This window comes from Wyeomyia smithii, chromosome 2 (assembly GCF_029784165.1).
Source record: "Wyeomyia smithii strain HCP4-BCI-WySm-NY-G18 chromosome 2, ASM2978416v1, whole genome shotgun sequence".
NCBI lineage: Eukaryota > Metazoa > Arthropoda > Insecta > Diptera > Culicidae > Wyeomyia > Wyeomyia smithii.
Window position 1 is genome coordinate 47,657,750 of NC_073695.1, and position 9,746 is coordinate 47,667,495.

Below are 9,746 nucleotides of genomic sequence, written 5' to 3' on the forward strand. Positions count from 1 at the left end.
GTTTGCGGGGATAACGTACGACTCTGTTCCTCCTGATGGATAACCTCGCAGAAAATGATTCGGTGACAAAGCCTCCACCGTATCCGGCGCCTGCGGCATATATGTTAGCGGTCTTAAGTTGATCGCATCTTCCGCCTCAGCCAGAACCGTCAGCAATACTTCGTCGGTAAGTTTTCTTCCGTCGTCCAATGCCGCTGAAGCCCCCTTCGCAGATCGAACCATTCTCTCCCAGGCCCCGCCCATATGGGGGGCCGCTGGTGGAATGAAATTCCATTTAGTTCATGCGTCCGTGAACGCTTCACTACAGCTCATCACGATGTTCCTCATCACCTTTTTACTCGCTGCTACGAAATTGGTCGCGTTGTCTGAGAAGAACTCCACCCCCGGCATTCCCCGTCGACATGCAAACCGTCTTATGGCCATCAAGCAGGACTGGCTCGACAAACTATGGGCCACTTCTAGGTGGATTGCTCTGGTAACGAGACATGTGAACAACGCCACCCATCGTTTCTCCACATGCCGACCGACGGTTACCTCCAGAGGACCGAAGAAGTCGACTCCACTAAAACTGAACGGACGACGATTGGGAGTTATACGCTGTATTAGTAACGGTGCCATTCTCGGTGTGTCAGGTTTGCATTTCTTAATTTTGCACCACATGCAACTGTCCATCACCTTCTTTATTTCGGCTCGAAGATGCGGAATGCAGAACCTCTGTCGCACTTCGTTGGTGACCGTCTCCCGTCCTGCATGGCCGAACTTTTGATGATAATGGTCCAGAAGTTTACGTGTGATCTGATGACCCCTTGGCAACACTATCGGGTAACGCAGTTCGAAGGGTGAGAAGTCCGCCGTGGCCAACCGTCCTTCCATTCGTATTACATCAAACTCATCCAGTATCGGTGACAGCTTGTAGAGAAGACTGCTTTTTTCCAGATTCACTCCGGTTGAACATTTTGCTTGACGACTCTTCAACAAAGTTCTCACTTCGTCCGGATATGCCTCCACCTGTGCCAACTTCAACAACGCTCTTTCTGCTACTTGATGTTCTTCGCGGTCGATCGGCTTCTCGATAGCCGATAGCTTCCTTAGTACTAATGTTTTAATTTTCGGCGGTGCTGGAACAACTTCTATCACCTTCCCTTGTCGCTTCGCTCGCAGATTGTTGATGAACCTATTTACACATGCCAGCGTTCTGATAAGCACATTCCACTTAGAAAATCTGGATATGTCCACCAACTTACCTTGTACTTCGACGTCGTGTAGCAGGAATGTTGCTCGCATCTCATCTTCGACATTCGGTTTTTTGAATTGCTGTAATGGCCACTCAGCTTCTGGTTTGTACAAAAACTGCGGACCTCGCAACCAAGAACTGTTTGAATCAAGCTGCGGACCATTGCTCCATTTCGTTAGTTGGTCCGCAACATTCAGTTTAGTGGGCACCCACCGCCACTCTGATGGCCGCGACCGGCTGATAATCTCTCCAATCCGAAATGCAACGAAAGCCTTATATTTTCTTTGATCGGAAACAACCCATGAGTGAACGGTGCGTGAGTCTGTCCAGTAGAACACTTGTTCTATATTCAGACTGTGATTGTCTTTGATGTTTCCCGCAAGACCAACTCCTTGTACGGCCGCCATCAATTCCAGCCGCGGGATCGACGCTTGCTTGATCGGTGCGACTTTTGATTTTGATTGCACCAACGCACATCGAGGGACCTCCCCAGCTAAGATGCGGAAGTAGCCTACGCAGCCGTATGCATTCTCGCTTGCATCTGCGAAAATGTGCAGCTGCAGCGTTGAGTAGTCGAGAGCAAGACCGTCGCCGATGTAGTACCGCGGTATCTTTACCGCTTCTACAGCTCCCAAATAGCTCGTCCACCGTTTCCAACCCTTCTCCGTCGATGACTTGGTCCCATTCGCAGCCTTTTCTCCAGAGGATCTGGATCAGCACTTTCGCAAAAAATGTGAACGGCGCCAATAGTCCTAGCGGGTCAAAAAGACTCATGACGCAACTAAGCACTACGCGTTTCGAAGGGACCTTTCCATCGTACAGGTATGGCATTAACGAGTCGCGCATCTTGGTTGTAAATGCGAAGACGTCGTCCTTTGCATTCCACACTATCCCCAAAACGCGTTCCGGGTTAGCCGAGTCGAGATGAATTACTTGTTTCTTCTCCGTTTCACCCATGCGTTCCAGGAATTCCAGAGAATTTGACACCCAGCCTCTGATTTCGAAACCGCCTTTAGAGTGAACGAATCTTACCTCGCTTGCCCGCTGGACAGCCTTTTCGACAGTGTCCGTGCTGTCGGAGTAATCGTCCACATAGTGCTTGTGGACGATTGCATCATAAGCTTCTGGGAACTGTTCAGCTTAGTCCCGAGCATTCTTGTCTTTCACGAACATTGCCATACTAGGAGAGCAGGTGGCTCCAAAAATGACACAATCCATCTCGTAGATTTCGTTTCCAAATACAAACAGTTGCGCCAGTCTGTCCTCCGGTCGAACTTTGAGCTGGTGAAACATCTCACGGATGTCACTTCCAAATCCGATGGGGAAACTCCCGAGATTTGGCGATCACGGATGGTAGAGAGGCCAAGTAGTCCGGCCCTTTCAGGAGCTTGGAGTTGAGCGACACGCCATTCACTTCGGCCGCCGCGTCCAATACCAAGCGAATCTTGTCTTTTTTTCGGATTGACAACAACGTTTAACGGCAAGTACCAAACCTTGCCAGGGATTACAGATGCCAGTTCCTCCTCCGTTGCTTCATGACAGTAGCCTTTTTCCAGATACTGGATTATTTGTTGTTTCACTGCAGCTTCCAACTTAGGGTTTTTCGACATTTTCTTCTCTAGGCTCTCCATGCGCCGCAGCGCCATCGGTAGGCTGTCCGGAAACGTTGGGTTGTCTTCCTTGAACAGCAGTCCAGTCATGAACCTATCGCCGACGCGAACAGTTTTCTACTCCAGCATTTCCCGAGCTTTTCGATCATCGTCTGATTCCGGCATCAAATCCGCCGAGAAGTCCTTTTCTTCGACAGTGTACTGTGACTTGAGAAGATCGTGTAGCTCTGCATTCGATAATACAGCACACGAGTGTTGTGCTAGAAACCCCTCACCTTGCGTTGAGTCTTGCGGTCCGTAGATCGTCCAACCAAGTTTAGAGCGCACGGCAATCGGTTCGCCTGGCAAATTAAAAAGCGCCTGGTCTAGAAACTCCTGCGGTCCACGTTATACGGAGCGGTTGGGTGATACCGTTGCACTGCAGTTTTCTGGTCAAATAACTGTCCACTAACGAATACGAAGACCCCTCGTCTAGAAACGCCACTGTCGAAACACTCTTATTCCCGTTGAATATCTTAACCGGCACCATTCTGAGCAGGATCGAATCCTTGGATAAGGCGCTGTGGGTGTTACAGCTTGACTGAAACTCGGCAGGATGCAGTAGTCTATTGTGGCGTTCCGAGCAACCTTCTGCGGTACAGCGAATATTCAGCTTACACTTCGTTTTTCCGTGAGCATTGAGGCATATTGGACACAGCTCCCATTTGTTAACCGCCTCCCTCCTCCGCTACTGAATGGGGTAAGACTATGTTTCAGCAATGAGACCAAATATCTTGGAATCATTCTGGATAAGAAGCTGAACTGGACTGCTCACCTAGACTACGCTATCAAGAAGGCAACTTCAGCTATCTGGGCTTGCAGTACACTGTTTGGCAAGACCTGGGGGCTAAAACCACAATTAGCGCTCTGGTCTTACATCACCATTGCTCGGCCACGTATAACCTACGCAGCCCTCGCATGGTGGCCTAAAGTAAATGAAAAGACAGCTCAGGCGAAACTTACCAAAGTCCAACGATTGGCCTGTCTCTCAGTTACCAGTGCCCTGCGCACAACACTGACAGCAGCCTTGGAGGCCTTGCTTTGCTTACTTCCTCTACATCTCCATGTGAAGAAGGAAGCAGAGCTTGGCGCACTAAGGCTGCAAAGAAATACAACGATGCTCGAAGGTGACCTAACGGGTCACCTAAGCATCCTAAAGGAGTTTAAGCTGACACCTTTAGTAACAACAGTCTCGGACTGGATGGAAGCGAAGCCAAACATGGACGTTCCATATATAGTGATCGACACAGATCGCTCCATGTGGAACAATGGAGGGCCGAGTCTTCCATCGGGCACAATCCGCTTCTACACGGATGGCTCAAAAATCGGACCCCAGACTGGTTCAGGGATCTACGGACCATGTATAGAGGCCACTATCTCAATGGGTAAGTGGCCAACCGTCTTTCAGGCGGAGGTATACGCAATATATATCTGTGCTATAACATGTCTACATCGCAAATATAGACATGCGAAAATCGGAATCTTTTCGGACAGTCAGGCGGCACTAAAGGCATTAAAGTCTGCTACATGTGTCTCCAGACTAGTCTGGGAGTGCATCGCAACACTCAGGGAACTCTCCCGCCTCAACAAAGTTATGGTACTTTGGGTACCCGGTCACTGCGGAATCGAGGGAAATGAACATGCCGACAGCCTCGCAAGACAAGGATCTGCTCAGCAATTCATTGGACCGGAACCGTTTTTGGGTACTTCCACATCCGCCATTAAAGGCGAACTAAGTACATGGGAAAAGCTAAAGATAGCATCTCAATGGCAACATGCGCAGGGTTGCAGGCAAGCTAAACAGTTTATCTACCCTAACCCTACGGTTACCAAACGGCTACTTAGTTTAACTCGTAGTGAACTACGCATCATCACGGGACTTCTCACTGGACACTGTCCTGCTCTTTATCATTTAAAGAAAATCGGCAAAGTCCTAACCGACTATTGTCGCTTTTGCAACGCTGAACCTGAGAGCTCAGTGCATTTGCTTTGCTTTTGCGGGGCTCTTGCTTCATCGAGGTTTAACTTCTTTGGAAGTTACCTCTCAACTCCATACCAGGTATGGAGCACCAATCCCAAAACGGTCACAGGTTTCATCAACCATGTAGTTCCGGATTGGGGCACAGGCTTACAACCAACTAGCTCAACTCCATCAATGAGTTCGAGCATCTTGTAATCTGTGTAAAGTAATCGGGACCAGCCACAAAAGACAAACATTCCTGTCGCAGTGGCGCTTTCTACCCAATGCCCTTCAGGCATACAAAAAAAAAAAAAAATAACCGCCTCCCACCGTTGTGGTACGCTGAGTTTGCGAAAGTTATCACAATTCCGCAATCGATGATTGGTTTCTCCACACATCGCACACGGTGTACGTTCCGGCTTTTTGTTTTGAGCAGCAACTTCAGACCCACTATGCGTGTAAACGTAACTCTCTTGCTCTTTGCCCTTGTTGTGGTGCTTTCACGTTTTACCACCACTGGCCTGTGGTGACGTTTCCGAGTAGTTAACCACTTCGCTTGCAGCGGAAACTAAATCGGACAGAAAATCTGTCAATGTCCTCAGCGTCACCGATGTCACTTGCCGTTTATACCGTACCCAGTCAATTTTCGTGTTCGCTGGCAGCTTATCCACTTATTCCCGAATGAGCATCGGGTTCACTAAGTGGTCCATAAATTTCGAAGCTACGAGATGGTCGCAGAGCTGTTGGACGAGAACACCGTAGGTGATGAACGTCGACAGCTTGTCCGATTTCGGTGGATCAGCCTTCCGCACTTTCGTTAAAAGCGTATTTAAAAGCTGCTCGGGACGTCCGTACAACATACGCAGCGTCTCCATTACTTGAGGCACGGCATCCGGCAACAGGAGGCGACTGCTGACCGCATCTTTGGCAGCACCCTTCAAGCACTCCTGAAGACGGGCAAGATTTTCCAAGTTCGAAAATCCACACGCTTTTGTCGATGCTTGATAACTGCTGAAAAATATGGGCCATTCCTCCGGGCGGCCGGTGAACGTGGGAAGCTTTCGAGACAAGAATTGACGAGCGGTCATCTGCGCCTTTGTTGGGCCTACTCTAACACTCTTCTTCTTTTTGGACCCCTTTTCTTCGGACTCAGGTTCGGTGCTACTGCTGTTCTCAGACGATTCGGTACTGTTGCTATTATCTAATAATTCGGCGCTACTGCCGTCTTCAGATTCGGCCTCGAAGCTGCTATTTTCCACCACTGAGGTTTTACTTTTTTCCCCGAAGACTACCGATCCCTGCTTAAATTTCTTTTTCCTGATCAGCGTTTCTGAAGCACCAGCTTGCAGAATTGGAGTTGAATTACTAACGTTCCCGTCGCGGAACTCTGTAGGGTTTGACGTTTCCTCTTTCTTCCCGACGGTACCGGATTTATTCGCACTTTTCTCCTTCCGCAGTCGTTGTTTGGTCAACTTTTTCAATTCCTTTTGTAACTCCTTACGTTCGGCATTGTGATTCTGATTGAAGTCAGTTTCCGCCTTGATCTTCATCTCAAGAATCTTCTTCTCAGTGTCCCATTGCATTTCCAGCTTCTCTTTTTCGAGTTCCATCTGCATCTGAGCCAGTTTCAATTTCTGGGCCTGACGGTTCTTCTGACGTTCCCTCTCCAGCTCTACTGCTTTTATTGCTGCCGCAATCTCTTCATCTTCCGGATCAGGATTGTCGGTATCAGATTTTCGACACAGGGGGCACATCCACTCTTCATCGTCATTTTCCGTCGTGGGACCGTCAACGCAGCTGTAGTGGTAGCCGTTCTGGCAATGATCGCAGAAAGCCATTTGCAACTCGTCATTCTCCGGCTGGTCACAGTGCGCACAATGGTACTTGGTCTTATCCGCGTCTTCATTGAGGTTATGTTGCGGGTTTTCCATACTCATTTTTTAGAATGTTCGGACGTTTTACGGAACCAAATATTTAAGCAGCTCAAGTATCGTTTAGAAGCAGCTAAAAACTATTAATTTTATTTAAACCTTAGTGGCATTTTAAGCAAAAATATTAGATTCTAATTACTCACATTAGTAGTTCACATTTTTATGGTTTTTTCCGAACTTCTTCTCATACACAACTTGCTCTTTTCAAACAATAGACCGGCTAAACCTCGCATTAACTTTGAATTATTTTACAATAAATTTCCGGATTTTTAACTATTTAAATGACCTTTTGATAAATAGCCACGTGGCCACTGAACTGTTCATAACACTTTGTCCAAATGATTTGCCTTAATTCCATCTCCCGTATCTGTCTATCTGTCGATGACAGCTCACCGTGCTGGTACTGTCGATTGCTGCCGGGGAGCGCTCGAAGCACCCCAATTCGTCGGGATGATTCTCTCGATCACAGCTGGGGAGCGCTTAGGGCATCCGGCAGTGCGCCCAGTGGTGCCGCAACACCTATTGATCGCGCAGGGCCCTACGTTGTGGGTTATTTTCGCCCTCTGGCATCACGATGGGCAATTAAGGCCCAGGGACAAGTTTTATTTTCCCGGCGAACGCAAACGCAAGTCTTTACTTAACTACATTTTTTCTATACCGTACAATATTTACAACGGGGCAGCGTGACGGCGCTGCCACCGTACGATTATCGACTAACCACTAACGAGTAACACTGGCGCTGCTCTGAAGAGCGCTTTTATAGGCTGCCTCTCGGACGGCAGCATTGTCGAGCCAGAACAAAGATTAAAATAATCGCGCGCAAACCAGCGTCGCTTGGGCCTCAGCTGGTCACTCACGGATGACAGTAATGCCCATCTGAGGCGGGAGTTTTGGCGCGAACACCTATCACAGTTTCTTTTCTCTGTATGGACTCATCACTGCGATCAGAGACATTTGATATGTTGGGTTTTCTGTACTCCACATGTCATGTTATTGGCCAATTGGAGCTTTTCATTTATATCTGTGTTTGTTTGTGAATGTTCTGTACCCTTCCGTTTTCAAGAGGCTGATCTACCATACAAAATTTTACATAATACTTTCATCGACAGAACCTTATTCCACCCATGCAATTTTATTAACAGTGAAGGGGTGCTCTGCCAATAACTGTGCTGCAGAAACCTTCAACAATATTTTCGAAAGACTTCAAGCTAATGAACCAACGCTCCTCTTCTGGGTTACTAATCATTCAAAAAATAAAAAGAATTTAAAGAGAATTATTACTGAAATCTAGTGCTTATAAATTAACAAATTTACCCTTATTTGCAAGGAATACATTTACATGAGACAGATCGTATTATACGTCATTATAGATAATTTAATTGTAGTATTGAGACAAAAATAATAAATAATATTATTAATTTCTCTATAATCAATTGAATATAAAGCAGGATTGATACAAATTCACGAATAAAATACTTGGTCTAGTTTGAGTGGATATAATTTAAACACAGTAAACACAAAATTAGTGTGGAATTATACAAGCGAAATGCGCTTGTATAATTCTAAACCAATTAAGATTTGAGATGAAAAGAGCTCCAAAGGGCCGAATGGCATATATCACTCGACTCAGTTCGACAGGCTGAGCATTTTCTGTATGTGTATGTGTGTGAGTGTATGTGTGTGTGTGTGTGTGTGTGTGTGTGTGTGTGTGTGTGTGTGTGTGTGTGTGTGTGTGAGTGTATGTGTGTGTGAGTGTATGTGTGTGTGAATATATGTGTGTGTGAGTGTATGTGTGTGTGAATGTATGTGTGTGTGAGTGTATGTGTGAGTGTGTGTGTGAGTGTGTGTGTGAGTGAGTGAGTGTGTGTGTGTGTGTGTGTGTGTGTGTGTGTGTGTGTGTGTGTGGAGATGTTCACGCGTTATTTTTTTACCGTGAGATTTTCCTTGTTGTCACTATGAGGTGAATCTCGTAACAAATCACTGACCTTTTCTTAATGATGTGGTCATAAAAAGATTCGAAACGACATCTGGGCCGATTTTGGCATCTGAAAATCGACCCGGCTCCAGAAATTCTCATTTTAGGTGGCGATCGGCCAATTTAGGCTGATTTCCAGAAACCGGAAGTTATTTTCGGACTCTGAACAGCACTTTGAAAACCTATATTAGGTGGTAGTCATCTCATGCTGCTTATGTGAGAACCAACAGTCACCATATTGAACTAGATTCCGGGAAAACTCATATTAGTGTATTTTTCTCAGTTGTTCCTTTTTAATAAAAAGGGCATTTTATGATATCCGCTGTTTTTGTTGATTCGCGACTGCTGTTGTGAAAGGGCCTTACCAAAATGGTGACTGATGCATAAAAATTCCAATATCAGGAAAACGGCTTGTCTGATTGAAATGGTGTCTTCAGCAAAGTTGCGGTTTTAGAAAAAAAATATAGGGGAACTGCTCCATCCATCATGAATGAATCACATTATAATGAATTAACGTAGCCGCAGCCCGTCGTAGTAAGTTACCTAGATATCCGCTGCAGTTGTTTACGTGCAAAATTGGTTACCTAGGTAACCACTGCAGTGCTGTAGATTTATGTCAATTATGTCGGAATAATTGAACATTTTCAGTATGATTTTTTCGTATTAACAGAAACTGATTTGGCAACTTTTGATTTTTTCAACGCAGTGAAAACAGATGAAAATATATACAGTTGAAATTTCCCTGATCCCTGTAGGGGTTGTGGTCGTCGGCTTTGCAGACGACATAACGCTGGAGGTTTACGGCGAGTCTATCGAGGAGGTCGAGTGGACGGCCGCGCACTGTATACGCAAGGTCGAGGACTGGATGCGCTCCAGGAAACTGGAGCTCGCGCATCATAAGACGGAGGTCACGGTTGTGAACAACCGTAAATCGGAGCAACAGGCGGTGGTCAGAGTCGGAGACTGCACCATCACCTCGAAGCGATCCCTGAAGCTC

General features: G+C 46.6%; 1 protein-coding gene across 1 annotated transcript; it reads right to left on the minus strand.

The window, feature by feature from the left end:
- Positions 1 to 279: 279 nt before the first annotated feature.
- On the minus strand, positions 280 to 2,934 carry LOC129719604 (uncharacterized). Its single transcript, XM_055670995.1, has 3 exons — positions 2,533 to 2,934; positions 2,055 to 2,332; positions 280 to 1,942 (listed from the first exon to the last, which is right to left on the minus strand). Exons 1-3 carry the CDS (start codon positions 2,932 to 2,934, stop codon positions 280 to 282), a joined length of 2,343 nt encoding a protein of 780 aa, XP_055526970.1.
- Positions 2,935 to 9,746: the final 6,812 nt, after the last annotated feature.

Excerpts from the sequence above, each read along its gene's own strand:
- LOC129719604 (XM_055670995.1), bottom strand. The coding sequence starts at position 2,934 with ATGACTGGACTGCTGTTCAAGGAAGACAACCCAACGTTTCCGGACAGC. Across the intron at positions 2,333-2,532 it reads CGGATTTGGAAGTGACATCC|CACTATGTGGACGATTACTC; the intron begins GTGAGATGTTTC and ends ATCGTCCACAAG. Across the intron at positions 1,943-2,054 it reads GACTCGTTAATGCCATACCT|ATCCTCTGGAGAAAAGGCTG; the intron begins GTACGATGGAAA and ends GTGCTGATCCAG.